This window comes from Oncorhynchus gorbuscha, linkage group LG19 (assembly GCF_021184085.1).
Source record: "Oncorhynchus gorbuscha isolate QuinsamMale2020 ecotype Even-year linkage group LG19, OgorEven_v1.0, whole genome shotgun sequence".
Classification (NCBI taxonomy): domain Eukaryota; kingdom Metazoa; phylum Chordata; class Actinopteri; order Salmoniformes; family Salmonidae; genus Oncorhynchus; species Oncorhynchus gorbuscha.
The window spans coordinates 15925597-15945183 of NC_060191.1; the positions used below are offsets into that span (position 1 = coordinate 15925597).

The 19587-nt window shown below is 43.0% G+C and overlaps 1 protein-coding gene across 2 annotated transcripts; it reads right to left on the bottom strand.

The window, feature by feature from the left end:
- Nucleotides 1-379: 379 nt before the first annotated feature.
- LOC124006314 (phosphatidylserine lipase ABHD16A-like) lies at nucleotides 380-19362 on the bottom strand. 2 transcript variants are annotated; one of them, XM_046316261.1, is made up of 19 exons: nucleotides 19208-19362; nucleotides 18743-18799; nucleotides 18411-18477; nucleotides 18054-18140; nucleotides 17635-17720; nucleotides 17370-17443; nucleotides 17070-17180; nucleotides 11399-11513; nucleotides 9717-9818; nucleotides 9559-9622; nucleotides 9301-9350; nucleotides 8817-8940; nucleotides 8499-8603; nucleotides 8206-8269; nucleotides 4128-4184; nucleotides 3954-4016; nucleotides 2225-2400; nucleotides 1513-1559; nucleotides 380-983 (listed from the first exon to the last, which is right to left on the bottom strand). In XM_046316261.1, the coding sequence occupies exons 1-19, from the start codon at nucleotides 19307-19309 to the stop codon at nucleotides 900-902; spliced, it is 1635 nt and encodes a 544-aa protein (XP_046172217.1). In that variant the 5' UTR covers nucleotides 19310-19362; the 3' UTR covers nucleotides 380-899. The 2 variants fall into 2 exon arrangements, with proteins under 2 accessions (XP_046172217.1, XP_046172218.1); XM_046316262.1 differs by lacking the exon at nucleotides 19208-19362 and adding an exon at nucleotides 18968-19152.
- Nucleotides 19363-19587: the final 225 nt, after the last annotated feature.

Genomic DNA, 19587 nt, shown 5'->3' on the forward strand with positions numbered 1-19587 from the left:
CACGACACACAGGTTAAAATATCAAAACAAACAACCAATTACATTAAGTTGGGGACAGGTCGAAAAGCATTAATGGCTATTCATAAACATTTGACCTGAAATGGTCCTTGACAACTAATCCACACAAAACGGTCAAGAATCGTTTAGAGTCATCTCTCCTTCTAGGCTTAAATATATATTTATGCACGATGGCAGACAGTTTGGGTCCTGTGTAACTTCTATTTAACCTCTCGGCAACACAAACGCTCGTTGACGCAATAATTGAATTCTATAGATTTATTTTGTGACGCGAGCTGTGAAGTCAGGGTATTATACTCAGACGATAAGGAATTCCCTTAGACCACGCCCACATTGTGAAAACAAATTCTTTACCATTGTAAAGGAGCCAACTTTGTTTATTTTTGTTTTGTACAGAAATAAAACATGCTAAAAAGCTGCTGTGTTCAATTGTACATGTAGCCAGGTCGAAAATCACAACCTACTGTTGGCAATGCTCCCATGTCGAGGAAGAGCCCTGTGGCTTCAGGCTATTTGGCGTGGGGAAAGCACTATCACAGTTCGTTTGAAACTCCACTCACTACTTGTAGCTGTATAGCGTTGGTCTTGACTAGCTTGATGTTCCGGTCGGACGCTAGCATCATAAAGGGGCATGAGGCAATATTAAGTTTTTCTAAGTAGCGAGAACGCTAGGGAGCAGTAATCTTTAGACATGTACATTTTGTAATTGATTAAAACAAGTAGACATATGCCAGGTGGGCAGGGTCGCAACATTCCAATACCGACTGGGTCTCGCTGCCTTGTACACCTCCCATACATTCAATCCATGCACTGTAAACCTCATTGGTTGGTCCCCACCAGGCTCTTTGCTTCTCGTTTCTATCCATCCTTCAACCCTCTTTCTACAGTCTCCAAGGGACAGTGAATTCAGAGTAGGGGAGAGGAGTGCAGTGAGTTGAGTCGAAGTTCCGCATGTACTTCCGTGCCTGAGAAAGGGAGGGAACAAGTGATGGAGATGGGAGGGAACAAGTGATGGAGATGGGAGGGAACAAGTGATGGAGATGGGAGGGAACAAGTGATGGAGATGGGAGGGAACAAGTGATGGAGATGGGAGGGAACAAGTGATGGAGATGGGAGGGAACAAGTGATGAGATGGGAGGGAAAACAATGAACGAGAGAACATTCCCAATGGAAATCTGTAGATTTGCTTTTGTCTGACTTTAATGGAAGCCCACTCACCTCCTTACCATATAAAGGGAATCAAATGTACTTAAAAGGCATTAGCCCACCACAGAACAAATGTAGCAGCATTCACTGTAGTAAATTACTTAATCCACAGAGCCAATAGAAATACATTGCACAGGTGATCTAATTATGGAAACCTCAAGTGTTCTTCAGCATTGGGGGGGTGAAGGAGACAAGATGAAAGGCACTGATGGAGGGGGGAGGGGGATAGAATACAAGTCATGTTGTAGAGAGGAGGAACAACAGAAGATGAAAGAAGCAGTTTCTCACCAGGAAAAGAGCCAGTTGCCGTCTTCCCTCCAGTGTCATGTCCTCACCTGACAAAACAGGCAGGAAAACCACAACACACAAGTGTTTATATAGGTCTGTTTTGTCCTATATTTTTAATCCCATCCCCCATGGGCCTTTTGGTAGGCCGCCATTGTAAATAATTTGTTCTTAACAAACTTGCCTTGTTAAATAAAATAAAAAATATGGATTCACAATCTCAGCAGAGAGCAGTGGTGTGAAAATACTACTTAAGTATTTGTTTGGAGTAGCTGTACTTTACTACATGTATTTTTACTCCATACATTTTCCCCCAACACCCAAAAGTACTAGTTACAATTTGAATGCTTAGCAGTACAGGAAAAATGTCCAATTCACACACATCAAGAGAACGTCCCTGGTCATCCCTACTGCCGCTGGTCTGGTGGACTCACTAAACATAAATGCTTCCTTAGACATTTACAGAGTGTTGGAGCTGCCCCTAGCTGTCAAAAAAGAAATTGTGCTGTCTGGTTAGCTAAATATAAGGAATTTGATGTATAGCTTTTACTTTCTCTCAAGTATGACAATTGAGTACTTTTTCCACCTCTGGCAGAGAGTAGTGTCTAAGAGGCAGTAAACAAAGACCAAGTCCATCATCAAGTAGTTAATCTAGGGAGATTGTAATCTAAATCAAACAGTTGTAATGGTGTTGTCATTTGAGGAGCAGTCTTACCAACGCTCCAGGGGAAGAAAACGTCTCTCTCCGTCTTATACGACTGCAGTACAGACACACACCAGTCATCATCCACCTCATAGCTACTGTACACCGCTGCCTCTTCTACGTGGTTGGAGGCAGCCAGCCATGCTCTGATGGCCCGGACTCCATCGTCTGTCATCACCTGGGGGTACCTGAAGATATGACATCAGAAAGAGTTTAAAACAAACACAGTGCTCACTCTGTTCCTAGTGTATGTATACAGTTGAAGTCAGAAGTTTACATACACTTAGGTTGGAGTCATTAAAACTCATTTTTCAACCACTCCACAAATTTCTTTGTCAAGTTGGTTAGGACAAGTTGGTTAGGACTTTGTGCATGACAATTAATTTTTCCAACAATTGTTTACAGACAGATTATTTCACTTATAAAAGAAATCAACCAAGACCTCAGAACAAGAAAAAAAGTGGTTTATCCTTGGGAGCAATTTCCAAACGCCTGAAGGTATCACGTTCATCTGTACAAACATTAGTACGCACGTATAAACACCATGGGACCACGTAGCCGTCGAACCACTCAGAAATGAGACGCGTTCTGTCTCCTAGAGATGAACGTACTTTGGTGCGAAAAGTGCTATCAATTCCAGAACAACAGCAAAGGATCTTGTGAAGATGCTGGAGAAAACCGGTATAAAAGTATCTATATCCACAGTAAAACAAGTCCTATATCGACATAACCTGAAAGGCCGCTAAGCAAGGAAGAAGCCACTCCTCCGAAACCTCAATAAAAAAGCCCGACTACGTTTTGCAACTGCACATAGGGATAAAGATCATACTTTTTAGAAAAATGTCCTCTGGTCTGATGAAACAAAAATAGAGCTGTTTGGCCATAATGACCATCGTTATGTTTGGAGGGAAAAGGGGGACCCTTGCAAGCCGAAGAACACCATCCCAACCGTGAAGCACGGGGGTGGCAGCATCATGTTGTGGGGGTGCTTTGCTGCAGGAAGGACTGGTGCACTTCACAAAATAGATGACATCACGAGGATGGAAAATTATGTAGATATATTGAAGCAACATCTCAAGACATCAGTCAGGAAGTTAAAGCTTGGTCGCAAATGGATCTTCCAAATGGACAATGACCCCAAGCATACTTCCAATGTATGTGGCAAAATGGCTTAAGGAGAATAATGTCAAGGTATTGGAGTGGCCATCACAACACCCTGACCTCAATCCCATAGAAACATTTAGGGCAGAACTGAAAAAGCGTGTGCGAGCTAGGAGGCCTAGAAACATGACTCAGTTACACCAGCTCTGTCAAGAGGATGGGCCAAAATTCACACTACTTATTGTGGGAAGCTTGTGGAAGGCTACCCGGAACATTTGACCCAAGCTAAACAATTTAAAGGTAACGCTACCAAATACTAATTGAGTGTATGTAAACTTCTGACCCACTGGGAATGTGATGAAAGGTGAAATAAATCACTACTATTATTCTGACATGTCACTTTCTTAAAATAAAGTGGTGATCCTAACTGACCTAAGACAGGGAATTTTTACTAGGATTAAATGTCAGGAATTGTGAAAAACTGAGTTTAAATGTATTTGGCTGATGTGTATGTAAACTTCCGACTTCAACTGTATATAGTACAAGGCAACACAGATGTCTGTGTGAGGTTGTGGATAATCAAGTCTGTCGTGTACAGACATACACAGCCTATGTGAGGTCTTTGAGACAGAGAACCAACCTGAACTGCAGAAGTTTGAGCAGGAGATTGTTTCCTCTGTTGGACATGATGTCTTCTGGACCCCTGAAACAACAGTCAGTCAGTGAAACCAGCCACTAAAGCTATGCACTGGTAGATCGAGGTAATCTGAACGGGCTCTAAGTCTTCGTTATTCATGCCTTCATAGTGACTCACGTGGTGGTAATGATCTCATCTTTGGTTCTTCTGATCAGAAGCACTGGTCCCTGGTACCTAAGGAAGAACTCTGAGTGTTAAAGGGTCATAAAATACTCAGACCCTCCCATCTTCCCTTAGGGTAAACAGCACCCCTTTTGATTTGAACAAAACCTCCCATACACATTTGCCCATTGTAGAAGTGCTCAGAAATGGTCCTTTTGGACCTGAATGCCAAAATATTCAGGAGATATAAGGTACTCAAAGTTGACCTATTTTACATATCCCACCATACCATCAGATAGCCATGTCTTCATCACTGGAAAAGATAGTTGTAATCAATTAAAAGCTTTATCCAACTATTTTATTATTTTTAACCTTAAACACAATTATCTAAACTTGTAAACTCTTTTGTTCTTCATATTTGCATATGTTGTAGCTTATACCCTACTTTACATCTGATGTTCCAGGCTGCATCACATCCGGCCGTGATTGGGAGTCCCATAGGGCATCGCACAATTGGCCCAGCATCGTCCAGGTCTGCCATCATTGTAAATAAGAAGTTGTTCTTAACTGACTTGCCTAGTTAAATAAAAGGTTAAATGAATTAATACAAAAAAAACAAAAGCAAAAATGTTGTGCCCAGTTGAGACAATATGCTCGACTTCAATACAGATACCAGGACTAGTATCACCATACTCAACACCAACCAAATGAACATTAGCCGGTCACAGAATGGCACTTGATCCAGACAAACTCAGCTACTGACGGCTCTGTTCAATCGGTGGGCATCTTTTAAATTCAATATCATTAGATTTGAATGTTTTTACAACAGCCTTTTTCAGAGACTGTATAATTGATGAATTAATCCATACATAGCAATCAATTTTACTTGGTTTTTACGCATCTATTTACATAACGGTAATTTATTTGAATGGTTAATCTCTATTGATAAACTGGGTAAAATGGTTAGGTCACTGGTTAGACTGTAAACTCTCCTTCCAGACCCATATCAAACATCTCTAATCCAAAAGTTAAATCTAGAATTGGCTTCCTATTTCGCAACAAAGCATCCTTCACTCATGCTGCCAAACATACCCTTGTAAAACTGACTATCCTACCAATCCTCGACTTTGGCGATGTCATTTAGAAAATAGCCTCTAATACCCTACTCAACAAATTGGATGCAGTCTATCACAGTGCAATCCGTTTCGTCACCAAAGCCCCATATACTACCCACCATTGCGACCTGTACACTCTCGTTGGCTGGCCCTCGCTTCATACTCGTCGCCAAACCCACTGGCTCCATGTCATCTACAAGACCCTGCTAGGTAAAGTTCCCCCTTATCTCAGCTCGCTGGTCACCATAGCATATCCCACCTGTAGCACACGCTCCAGCAGGTATATCTCTCTAGTCACCCCCAAAACCAATTCTTTCTTTGGCCGCCTCTCCTTCCATTTCTCTGCTGCCAATGACTGGAACGAACTACGAAAATCTCTGAAACTGGAAACACTTATTTCCCTCACTAGCTTTAAGCACCAACTGTCAGAGCAGCTCACAGATTACTGCACCTGTACATAGCCCACCTATAACTTAGCCCAAACAACTACCTCTTTCCCTACTGTATTTAATTTATTAATTTATTTTGTTCCTTTGCACCCCATTATTTTTATTTCTACTTTGCACATTCTTCCATTGCAAATCTACCATTCCAGTGTTTTACTTGTTATATTGCATTTACTTTGCCACCATGGCCTTTTTTTGCCTTTACCTCCCTTCTCACCTCATTTGATCACATTGTATATAGACTTGTTTATACTGTATTATTGACTGCATGTTTGTTTTACTTCATGTGTAACTCTGTGTTGTTGTATGTGTCGAACTGCTTTGCTTTATCTTGGCCAGGTCGCAATTGTAAATGAGAACTTGTTCTCAACTTGCCTACCTGGTTAAATAAAGGTGAAATAAAAAATACAAATAAATGTAAAAAAATAAAGTTGTAGCCTATACACAGTGCCCAAAACATTAAGAACACTTAATATTGAGTTATTTCCCCCCCCCCCCCTTTCCCCTCAGAACAGACTGAATTCATCAGGGCATGGACTCTAGAAGGTATCGAAATAGTTCCACGAGGATGCTGACCCGTGTTGATTCCAATGCTTCCCACAGTTGTTTCAAGTTGGCTGGATGTCCTTTGTGTGGTGGACCATTCTTGACACACACAGGAAACTGTTGAGCGTGGAAAAACCCAGCAGTGTTGCAGTTCTTGACACACTCAAACCGGTGCACCTGGCACTTACTACCATAACCCGTTCAAAGGAAGTTCAATCTTGTGTCTTTCCCATTCACCCTCTGAATGGCACACATACACAATCCATGTCTCAAGGCTTAAAAATCCATCTTTAACCAGTCTCCTACCTTTCATCTACACTGATTGAAGTGGATTTAACAAGTGACATCAATAAGGAATCATAGCTTTCACCTGGTCACTCATGGAAAGAGCAGGTGTTCCTAATGTTGTGTACACAATACAGGTGTATGCATATTTAATAGGAGTGAGTGCATGCATTGAGTTGAGCTTGTTTTGGCTGATTTCATGGGGCTACAGTTGACACAGTTTCCCTCCCATTTGGGACTTATTTTATTGTACTGATCAACAACATTTGCATAGAAGTAGCTTATTTGATAAAACTGCGCGCTGTGTCACAAGAGAGAGGGGAGGGGGGCGGCCCACAGACGCCGTATTAGCACACCATTCAGTTCGCTGAGGCAATAGATCATCCTTGGGAGAGACGTGCCTTTGCATTAGCTGCGCTGAACCGCGAGTCAGATTTGACAGAAGTACTGAATGTAACAAATTCTAGTACCAAACCATTTTTTCATGTTCTAGTATTGAAAAAGTACTGAAGTTTCATTATAAACTGGGTGGGTCAGGGCCTGATGCTGATCGGCTGACTACCATGGGTAAGACGAAACATTTATTTTTACTGCTCTAATTACGTTGGTAACCTGTTTAAAATAGCAATATGGCACCTCGGGGGGGGGGGGGATACATGTCTAATATACCACAGCTAAGGGCTGTGTCAGGCACTCAGCGTTTTCGTCGTGCATAAGAACAGCCCTTAGCCGTGGTATATTACCACACCCCCTCGTACCTTATAAGCATAACATGCAACACAAGAATGCAGGGTTGGTGTCATGTTTTGGCTGTTAAATGCACACACAAAAAAAGTGAATACAATGGAAATGTCAACTTTCAAATGGTACCACAAAGACGGTTGTTGGTCCACACAGAATGTTGACTTGAATGGGGATATCTGTTTTAAATGACTGTCAATCCTCCATAGAAAACCTATAGAAATATAGATAATAGAATATGTATGACCATTAATGTTAACATTCAACGGTGGGCCATCTGTGGTAGTAATTAGAAGTTAAAATGTCAATGGTGTACCAGCTAAATTGCAGTGGTCTGAAGGGATAGGTCCATCCTATTAATTATATTACTATGATTAAAATGACAACCACCCTGTATTCAAGAGCATGTTGCGTTTCAACTGATGGCGGACACAACACAAAAATATCTATGTAAAATAGGGTCTAAGCTAATTGATCATTGAGATTAAAGGTAGCAGAAACGTAACATGGATTTGCATTAGAATACACATCAAAAGTCCCAATGCAAACTTACACCTCACTTTTCTATTTTTGAGGAGTTGGGAGATGAAATGAAACATCTAGAATTTATACAATAGTTTGACAACCCTGTTTTTAAGCTTTTAATTGATATCGAACCCAACTGTGTATCTTTTCCAGTGATGAAGACATTGCTATCTGATGGTATGGTGGGGTATGCAAAATAAGTCAACTTTGAGCACCTTTATTCTCCTGAATATTTTGGCATTCAGGTCAAAAGGTCCCTTTCTGACCACTTCTTCAATGGGTAATATACGGAAAGTTTTGTTCAAATCAAATGGGATGCTGTCAAAAAGTGATTCAATTCAAATAGATTTACCCAATATTTTCCATGGATGATATGTTTGTGTCAGTCACACACACGTGTAAAGTGTTTGTGTGAGTAAAGAGTGTTGCACTTACTTGCAGAGCTGATCTGCACTGTTGAGGTTCATGTACTGCCTGACTGTATGTGTCACCAGTGGCCCTGAAACATACAATTTTCATTGTCAGATCCTGAACCAAACACAGCCCTTACATATAGACACACCTCAGGTCTTTAGGAGATGCTCTTATCCAGAGTGACTATTCACTTCTTAAAGAATACATCTCATAATAGGAAAAAAAGTGTCATCCAAAGACATAATACATTTCTGTTTATATGACATCATTGGTCTTTTCCACGCCTTGACCCATGACCCCTGCGCAAGACTCACTCCAGCTGTCGGGCATGACCTTGAGGGCCAGAGGCAGCAGGTCATCAAAGGATGCATCCAACACCAGCGCTTGGATCTCTGGATAGGACATCACCGCCCAACTGGCTGAGAGAGAGAAATATATAGACAGAGAAAAGGAAGTATGAGAGGGGAGGAGGAGAGAGTAGGGAGAAGAATGGGGAGAGAGAGGGTGAGAGAAGAGAAAATGATGAGGGGGGAGAAATAAAGTGGTGCTTACAGTATGTTGGTGAAATTGGTCAACTCATTCCCACAACAAACTAGGGCCAGACAAACTGCATATACCAATAGGGTCCATACCTGTGAATCCCCCTATGGACCAGGCATACACCATTATGTCACTGAGCTGGAAGCCCAGCTTGTGCACTGCAAACTGGATCACTACATCCATGGCATTGGCCTCGTTCTGGGGGAACGGTACGCCCTGAGAGAGAAATAAGGGAGTGGATAGGGGAACGAAGAGTTGTTGTTTTACATTTACTTTCACGTCAACGCACATTCTGAGACGGAAACAAATCTGCTGCTAACAGACATTTTAGTAATTTAGCAGGCGCTCTTATCAACTCACAGTCGTGAGTGGATACATTTCCCTACATTTACTTGCTGGTCCCCTGTGGGAATCGAGCCCACAACCCTGTGTCTTCCAACATTCTCCAAGAATGACCCGTGTAGACAAACCAGACTTCCCACATAAGACAAAACTTGCCTAATAATGCCATTGAAACATGCTGGTAAGTTCATACAAAAGCGTGATAGGGGAAGAGCGAGGGACACTAAGGCTTACCGTGCTTCCTGCAAAGCCAGGGTGGTTCCAGCCAAGCACTGAGTATCCACCTGCAACACAGACAGACAAATAGTTTTATACTGCTCTAGTTTGAATTTAACAGGTTATGGGAATATGTTAACAACCATGTATGAACAGTGATCTTTACCACAAAGGGAGGGAGGAAGGAAGGATGGTAAAGTAAGATGAGAGGAAGGAACTAAAAATTAAGTATTTCTAATGTGTAAAAAAAAAAAGTCTCCGACAGAGGTTCCTCACCTTCCAATGGAGTGTTCATACAGCCCACCTCATAGAAGCCTGCGTTCCCCTCACAGCAGATCACCTACAGCAGGACATACAGCAAACACTACAGACCTCACATGGAACCATGGGTAATGTAGTTCTGATGGTTCATTGAGCATTGTGCATGTCCTTACCAGAGTCTGTCCGTGCTGTCCTTCGTCTCTCCTGCGGTCCACAAACATGGTATCAATCTCATTCCCATCACATGCCACCAGCTTGTTCCTCTGGCCCTCACACTGCACACAGAGAGGGAGGGAGGTACAGAAATGGCTCGGAAGAGAGAAACTTAAGTTAAGCAGGTCTATGAGCGAAAGGTTGCATACATTGCATTCGGAAAGTATTCAGACCCCTTGACTTTTTCCACATTTTGTTACAGCCTTGGATTAAATAGTTTTTTCCCCTACAGACAATACACCATAATGACAAAGCAAAAACAGGTTTTTAGAAATGTTTGAAAATGTATAAAAATAAATAACTGAAATATTACATTTACATAAATATTCAGACCCTTTACTCAGTGCTTTGTTGAATCACCTTTGACAGAGATTACAGCCTTCAGTCTTCTTGGGTATGACGCTACAATCTTGGCATACCTGTATTTGGGGAGTTACTCCCATTCTCCTCTGCAGATCCTCTCAAGATCTGTCAAGTTGGATGGGGAGTGTCGCTGCACAGCTATTATTAAGTCTCACCAGAGATGTTTGATCAGGTTCAAGTCCAGGCTCCGGCTGGCCCGCTCACTGACATTGAGACTTGTCCCGAAGCCACTACTGTGTTGTCTTGGCTGTGTGCTTAGGGTCACTGTCCTGTTGAAAGGTGAATCGTCATCCCAGTCGGAGGTTCTGAGTGCTCCAGCACTCTGCAGCAGGTTTTCATCAAGGATCTCTCTGTACTTTGCTCCCTTCATCTTTCCCTCAATCCTAATTAGTTTCCCAGTCCCTGCCGCTGAAAAACATCCCCACAGCATGATGCAGCCACCACCATGCTTCACCGTTGGGATGGTACCCGATTTCCTCCATACACGATGCTTGGCATTCAGGCCAAAGTGTTCAATCTGGTTTGATCAGACCAGAGAATCTTGCTTGTCATGGTCTGAGAGTCCTTTAGGTACATTTTTGGCAAACTCCAAGCGGGCTGTCATGTGTTTTTTGCTGAGGAGTTGCTTCCGTCTGGCCACTCTACCAGAAAGGCCTGATTGGTATAGTGCTGCAGAGATGGTTGTCCTTCTGGAAGGTTCTCCCATCTCCACAGAGGAACTCTAGAGATCTGTCAGTGATCATTGGTTTCTTGGTCACCTCCCTGACCAAGGCCCTTCTCTTGGGGGTTCCAAACTTCTTCCATTTAAGAATGATGGAGGCCAGTGTGTTATTGGGGACCTTCAATGCTGCAGAAATGTTTTGTTTTTTGGTACCCTTCCCCAGATCTGTTTCTCTACACAATCCCGTCTCAGAGCTCTACAGACAATTCTTAGTTTTTGCTCTGATGTGCACTGTCAACTGTGGGACCTTATATAGACAGGTTTGTGCATTTCCAAATCATGTCCAATCAATTGAATTTACCACAGATGGACTCCAATCAAGTTATAGAAACATCAAGGATGATTAATGGAAACAGGATGCACCGGAGCTCAATTTTGAGTCTCATAGCAAAAGGTCTGAATACTAAAAATCTGTTTTCGCTTTGTCATTATGTGTAGATTTATAACAAAATGTGGAAAAAGAGGTCTGTATATTTCCAAATACACTGTATATGAATACATCAACTATTGTAAATGAATGTAACTTGACCCTACTGTGGGGTGTGTGTGGTGACTCACCTCTTCTATAAGTCTAGCCTGGCCCTGTTGTAGCATGGGTCTCATAGCCCTTTGCAGTAGGAATACAGACCCAGGGTACAGCATCCTCCTTCCAAATGAGTGGGCAATCAGAAAACTAGAGAGGAGGAGAAAGAGGGAGGGGAGAGAAGAGGTCGAGTCAGTGGGCTAGCAGGCAGTAATGTAATATCAATCAAATATACCAAGCCTGCCTGCTATAACAGTGTGACTGCAGAGAGACAGTGATAGAAACAGTAGTTGTCGTTAGTTACATTATGCCCTGTGTAGTACGAGATCTGACTATGTTGCATGGTAGTGTGGTATATTGTAGTCTATGGAGTGTTTATACCGATGTGGCATGGTAGAATATAGTGTATTTAGTTTAGTACCCGATGTGGTAGAATATAGTGTATTTAGTTGAGTACCTGATTATGTGGTAGAATATAGTGTATTTAGTTGAGTACCTGATTATGTGGTATGGTAGAATAGTGTATTTAGTTGAGTACCTGATTATGTGGTATGGTAGAATAGTGTATGTAGTTTAGCACCTGATTATGTGGTATGGTAGAATATAGTGCATTTAGTTTAGTACCTGATTATGTGGTATGGTAGAATATAGTGCATTTAGTTTAGTACCTGATTATGTGGTATGGTAGAATATAGTGCATTTAGTTTAGTACCTGATTATGTGGTATGGTAGAATATAGTGCATTTAGTTTAGTACCTGATGTCATAGAATATAGTGCATTTAGTTTAGTACCTGATGATGTTGTAGAATATAATGCATTTCCACTGAACAAAAATATAAAAAAGTATGGCGTCGTGTGGGTCAGGGGTTTGCTAATGTTAACAATGTGAACAGAGTGCCCCATGGTGTTGCTGGGGTTATGGCAGGGTTTCCCCAAAATCAGTCCTCGTGACCCCAAGGGGTGCATGTTTTGGTTTTTGCCCTAACACTACACGGCTAATTCAGATAATCATCAAGCTTTGATAATTTCAATCAGCTGTGTAGTGTTAGAGCAAAAACCAAAACGTGCACCCCTTGGGGTCACGATGACTGAGTTTGGGAAACGCTGGGTTATGGTACAGGCAGGCATAAGTTAAGGCCCAATGTCGTGCCATTCATCCATCACCATCACCTCATATTTCAGCATGATAATTCATGGCCCCATGTCGAAGGGATCTGTACACAATTCCTGGAAGAAGAAAATGTCCCAGTTCTTCCATGGCCTGCATACACAGACATGTCACTCGTTGAGCATGTTTGGGATGCTCTGGATTGACGTGTACAAATCAAAGTTTATTTGTCACGTGCGCCAAATACAACAGGTGTAGTAGACCATGCTTACTTACCGGCTCTAACCAATAGTACGAAAACAAAAAGGTGTGTGTGTGTGTGTGTAGGTAAGTAAATAAATAAAACAGTAAAAAGACATTTGAAAATAGGAGTAGCATAGCTATATACAGACACAGGTTAGTCAGGCTTATTGAGGTAGTTTGTATATGTAGGTATAGTTAAAGTGACTTTGCATATATGATGAACAGAGAGTCGCAGTAGTGTAAAAAGAGAGGTTGGCTGGAGGTGGGACACAATGCAGATAGCCAATGTGCGGGAGCACTGGTTGGTCGGGCCAATTGAGGTAGTATGTACATGGATGTATTGTTAAAGTGACTATGCATATAAGATAAACAGAGAGTAGCAGCAGCGTAAAAGAGGGGTTGGGGGGGGGCACACAATGTAAATAGTCCGGCTAACCATTGGTTACCTGTTCAGAAGTCTTATGGCTTGGGGGTAAAAACTGTTGAGAAGCCTTTTTGTCCTAGACTTGGCACTCCGGTACCGCTTGTCTTGCGGTAGTAGAGAGAACAGTCTATGACTGGGGTGGCTGGGGTCTTTGACAATTTTTAGGGCCTTCCTCTGATACTGCCTGGTGTAGAGGTCCTGGATGGCAGGCAGTTTTCCCCAGTGATGTATTGGGCCGTACGCACTACCCTCTGAAGTGCCTTGCGGTCAGAGGCCGAGCAATTGCCGTACCAGGCAGTGATACAACCGGTCAGGATGCTCTCAACGTTGCAGCTGTAGAACCTTTTAAGGATCTCACGACCCATGCCAAATCTTTTTAGTTTCCTGAGAGGGAGAAGGCTTTGTCGTGCCCTCTTCATGACTGTCTTGGTGTGTTTGGACCATTCTACTTCGTTGTTGATGTGGACACCAAGGAATTTGAAGCTCTCAACCTGCTCCACTACAGCCCTGTCGATGAGAATGGGGACGACAGTTCCCGCCAATATAAAGCAACTTTGCACAGCCATTGAAGAGGAGTGGGACAACATCCCGGAGACCACAATCAACAGCCCGATGAACTGTAAGCGAAGGAGATGTCGCACTACATGAGGCAAATGGTGGTCACACCAGATACTGACGAGTTTTCTGATGCACGCCCCTATTTTTGTTTTAAGGTATCAACAGATACATATCTGTATTCCCAGTCATGTGAAATACATAAGGCCTAATTTATTTATTTCCATTGACTGACTTCCTTATATAGTGTAACTCTTTGAAACTGTTGAATGTTGCATTTATATTTTTGTTCAGTGTAGTTTAGTACCTGACCATATGGCAAGGTAGAATACAGTGTGTTGTGGGTATTTTAGTCTGTTTATACCTGGCAATGTAGCATGGCAGACAGGGGTCGACGTTAACGCCTGTCCGCTTGCCCCGGGCAAGTAAAAGAAAATGACGGACAATAAGAATATCGATTTAAGTTGTGGACAAGTTAAATGAATTCCAATATAAATGAGGGTACTCCATTCAGAACTGGATGTGTGTCCTCCAGACGCAGAGTTACACACTGTTCTAATCTATGCAGAGTGCATCAGAGTATAATTATTGAAGGCCTGCATTGACAGACAAGAGTTCTTTCAATCAGGCAGTCGAGAGATGCGTTTTTGAGATCAAAGCGAGCCGCATGTGCACATTTGTTGATATTCATTGCTTGTTAGTGAGTCATTTGCCCACTTATAGCTGACTTTTGGTAAGCAATGAAAATCCTGGAAAACTAATGACGTGTGCGCCAGTGGGGCGCGTGTACCAGTGGGCCGTTGCCAGAGGAGAGAGAGACTTGGGCAGCAGGTAAAATAATGATATACAACAGACTAACTAGATAGCCAATTCAAAACAGTGTAGCTTGGCTGGTTATCTTGCTAGTTAACTACTTAGCATGTATTAATGTCATTGACATGTCCAATGTCCTAAAATAACTTTCCACTGGCACTTGTGTATAACCGCAAATGGGGGACACACAGTTGATACAGGTGCAGTTGATGAAACCAAATGCGGCATACTCCGGTTGTAATGCTGTCTCGCAAGCCCTCAAAATTGGCTAGGATTCTCTATTCAATACTGGCCATGTAATTCTAACAAAGTAAAAAATACACTGCTCAAAAAAATAAAGGGAACACTTAAACAACAATTTAACTCCAAATCAATCACACTTCTGTGAAATCAAACTGTCCACTTAGGAAGCAACACTGATTGACAATACATTTCACATGCTGTTGTGCAAATGGAATAGACAATAGGTGGAAATATAGGCAATTAGCAAGACACCCCCAATAAAGGAGTGGTTCTGCAGGTGGGGACCACAGACCACTTCTCAGTTCCTATGCTTCCTGGCTGATGTTTTGGTCACTTTTGAATGCTTGCGGTGCTTTCACTCTAGTGGTAGCATGAGACGGAGTCTACAACCCACACAAGTGGCTCAGGTAGTGCAGCTCATCCAGGATGGCACATCAATGCGAGATGTGGCAAGAAGGTTTGCTGTGTCTGTCAGCGTAGTGTCCAGAGCATGGAGGCGCTACCAGGAGACAGGCCAGTACATCAAGAGACGTGTAGGAGGCCGTAGGAGGGCAACAACCCAGCAGCAGGACCGCTACCTCCGCCTTTGTGCAAGGAGGAGCAGGAACACTACCAGAGCCCTGCAAAATGACCTCCAGCAGGCCACAAATGTGCATGTGTCTGCATAAACGGTCAGAAACAGACTCCATGAGGGTGGTATGAGGGCCCGACGTCCACAGGTGGGGGTTGTGCTTACAGCCCAACACCGTGCACGACGTTTGGCATTTGCCAGAGAACATCAAGATTGGCAAATCCGCCACTGGCGCCCTGTGCTCGTCACAGATGAAAGCAGGTTCACACTGAGCACATGTGACAGACATGACAGTCTGGAGACGCCGTGAAGAACATTCTGCTGCCTGTAACATCCTCCAGCATGACCGGTTTGGCAGTGGGTCAGTCATGGTGTGGGGTGGCATTTTTTGGGGGGCCGCACAGCCCTCCATGTGCTCGCCAGAGGTAGCCTGACTGCCATTAGGTACCGAGATGAGATCCTCAGACCCCTTGTGAGACCATATGCTGGTGTGGTTGGCCCTGGGTTCCTCCTAATGCAAGACAATGCTAGACCTCATGTGGCTGGAATGTGTCAACAGTTCCTGCAAGAGGAAGGCATTGATGCTATGGACTGGCCCGCCCGTTCCCCAGACCTGAATCCAATTGAGCACATCTGGGACATCATGTCTCTCTCCATCCACCAACGCCACGTTGCACCACAGACTGTCCAGAGTTGGCGGATGCTTTAGTCCAGGTCTGGGAGGAGATCCCTCAGGAGACCATCCGCCACCTCATCAGGAGCATGCCCAGGCGTTGTAGGGAGGTCATACAGGCACGTGGAGGCCACACACACTACTGAGCCTCATTTTGACTTGTTTTAAGGACATTACATCAAATTTGGATCAGCCTGTAGTGTGGTTTTCCACTTTAATTTTGAGTGTGACTCCAAATCCAGACCTCCATGGGTTGAACATTTGATTTCCATTGATCATTTTTGTGTGATTTTGTTGTCAGCACATTCAACCATGTAAAGAAAAACATATTTAATAAGAATATTTCATTCATTCAGATCTAGGATGTGGTATTTTAGTGTTCCCTTTTTTTTGAGCAGTGTATATATTCTTAGAATATCATAATTGACAAGTAACTCCAATGTTGTCAACATGAACACTGCATATTTTAACCGTACAAATAGATAAACATCTTAGTTAGCTACCTCGCCAACCTTAGCCGTTTGATCCCTGGTTCATTTAACGAGGGAATCATTGTATAAAGAAAGTATTTAGTTGTAATTGTAATGTTGCAGGGTGGACAAACCATCCTCCAGGAGATTCCAGGAGAGCTACTGGGTGTGCAGGCCTTTGCTCCAGCCATGCTCGAACACACCACATTGCAAAAAATGATCAGCTGCTCAACAGGACCTTTATATTTGTGCAGGGTTGGATCAAAAGTCTGCACACCCGGTAGCTATCCAGATGGAGGGTTGACGGACCACGTGTTTTAAACAGAAACCTATCAGTGCAGTATTTTACTTTGCGGGGGGTTAAGTGTCTTGCTCAAGGCCACAACAGCAGGAGATAATGTATAGTAATGAACAATGTTTTACATCATACAACACTATTTTCAGTCACCTTTTTGCCTCATAGTGTTACATGGGGGGGGGGGGGGGACAAGCGTTCGCACAAGTATTACATTTTTTTATATAAATGGTCCTGCAAGTTGCTAAAAATGGTTCTGTCAGGCCCTGGTAGAGTACAGTGTATTGTGGATATTGTAGTCTGTCTATACCTGACGATGTGGCATGGTAGAGTGCGTAAAGAGTTGAGCACGCTGTCTGCTGCCCCTCTCAGTTTGGGCTCTGGCTTCAGTAGAGACACTCCTGTCTTGGACAGCAGCTTCCTGTTAGAAGGGACATTTAACAAGTGGAAATAGAGCCTTACTCTCAAATCATAATCCAGACACAATCATCCTGTTTATATTTACTGTACCACCTTGTGTATTTCATACCAAAAAAATACAATCACAGTGTAAAAATTAACACACATGTAAAAGGTTCACATCAATACGCAAATTACACACACAACTCACGGATTGCTAACTTCTTCCCAGCTGAAGTCTGCCGGCCAGTGAGAGAAGTCAAAATCATAGCAGGCCAGTTTTTTCTACAGACAGAACATTCAAAATGAGTGATCAGGAAGAATAGGTTTCTTTAATTCAAGATTGACAACCACTAGCAAAACAGGCCTGAGAATACTATCAAATGACATATAGGGTACTAGTTAGACATCACACACCATATGGGGAGTAAGGTGTCATTTGAGACGCAGCCCAGCTGTTGCCATAGCAGTGTTACCTTGTTGCTAGGCGTGTGGTTCTTCCTGGTTTCCTCCAGAATGGAGATGAACTGTTGATACTCCGAGTTTCTCCACCGTCCCCATCCTGAGAGAGAGAGGGAAAGGGAGAGAGAAGCAGAGAGTGCCGGAGAAAGTCTCAGGGGTGTACTTAGTGTACCTGATAGACCCACACCTTGTGAGGGAGTCAGTGTGTGAAATTGTAACCCCACAGGAATGCAATCGTAGTTAGCGGTAGACTAGTCACACACAATCCAATGTCTGTGTAGCAGATGAAGAACACCAGACACTACATTCTCTACAATTAGGTTTTGAGATGTTAACACATTTTATGGGGAGAAAAAAATCCATTGAACACAGAGGATTTCTCAAACCAGGAAGAGCAATACAAGTTCAGTAAAAAGAGGGGTAAAGTTCTCACCTCTCAGACAGGCGACTCCCAGCAGACAAACCATTACTGTTCCCACATACTGACTGACTGGGACCAGCTTACTGCTGCAGATGTACCCTGAAACACACAGCAACAGTTTGGCCTACGAACACCACACACACAAACAATTAGGCTAGTAATACCCATTTGCTCCCCCTTTCTTGCACTTATTCGCAATCAAGCATGCACACATGTCCTACGTCAAACCATATCACCACTAGCCAGTACCAATACTTACCTACTACACTACAGCTGGGTGGTATTGATAGTTAAACCCAAGAGCTTTACTACTGCATGAGTCATTTTTTTTATTACCTTACATATCGCATGAGTGAACACACACATTACCTTTTCTGTAAAGGTAGCAGAGGAGGAGAGGGGAGCTGTAGTATGACAGAGACCACAAAGCTGACGCCTGGAGGGAGAACACACAAGAGAACAGTTACATCTCAACACAAAGTATGAGAATGTATAGACTACCTGTATAGCTATGTGAGTGTGCTACTTGTCTTTACTTGTGGCTTCAGTTAATGCAAAAACAAAGATCAAAGGTTGTGTATTACAGTGCAGGCCACTGCATGTAATAGTAAAATATAGTTTATTCTCTAGCTAATCAAAACAGAGTTATAATCAACAATTAGATACTACAAATTGTGGTAACTTGCTAGTTATATACCGACCCATCCGAGGATGCTGTCAGTGTGTTTCTCCAGGCTCTTGGGTTGATAAGTCCATCCCTGGGGTTGTAAGATAAGGGGAAAGTTGTTAGCTGCTAAATGCGTGGTGACTTGCCAAGCCAGCTATGGATAAGTGCAATGATCTCCCTGCCTAGCTAGTACAGCTAACGTTAGCTACCTAGCATAGCTCAACAGTGACTTAGGTTACGTGCTTGCTAGCATGCTCACCTGCAACAACGCAAAGATAGCCATTATACTTGATTCTCTTGGTATCTAGCTGAACATTCCCAAATTTGTTAACTATACATACATATTCATATTGTCACCTCCGTCATTCAGTGACTGACAGCAGTTTCAATAACACTTCCTGACCGGAGCGCGAACTAGTGCTAGCGTCGACCAAAGTTACATTCCTATCTCTTCCTGGGTCGGTCACAAACACAAGCACGGTATCTGCGGTGAGCCTACCCTCCTCCCTGCTCTTCCTTCGGTTCGGGACTCCCCCTGTGAACGGTGCACTCTCTGGAGATGAGGCCCCAAAAAGCAGCGGATCCACATCCAGCCGGCCATTCTTCCTCTGGTAGCTACGGCAGCCGACACAGGACGTAAATTCCAGACATACAAAGTGCAAGCGTTTTCTTCTTCGGTGTAATAGCGCCCGCAACAATTATATGTGCATTCCGCCACCTACTGTACAGGTAGATAATACATATCCAAAAAAGGGAATAATGCGGGGTAAAAATAAATCTATACAAACTATCAATAACACATTTTTAATTAAACTAAATCAGCATGGTTTTCTATTCTAATCAGGTACTTAACACAGGCTCAGAAGGATCCTGTGAGGG

Coding starts and splice junctions, on each gene's coding strand:
- LOC124006314 (XM_046316261.1), bottom strand. CDS start 19,309: ATGGCCGGCTGGATGTGGATCCGCTGCTTTTTGGGGCCTCATCTCCAG. Junction 8,941..9,300: donor CTGGCTTTGCAGGAAGCACG/GTAAGCCTTAGT, acceptor TTTCTCTCTCAG/GGCGTACCGTTCCCCCAGAA. Junction 4,185..8,205: donor AGTGCAGATCAGCTCTGCAA/GTAAGTGCAACA, acceptor GTTCTTCCTTAG/GTACCAGGGACCAGTGCTTC.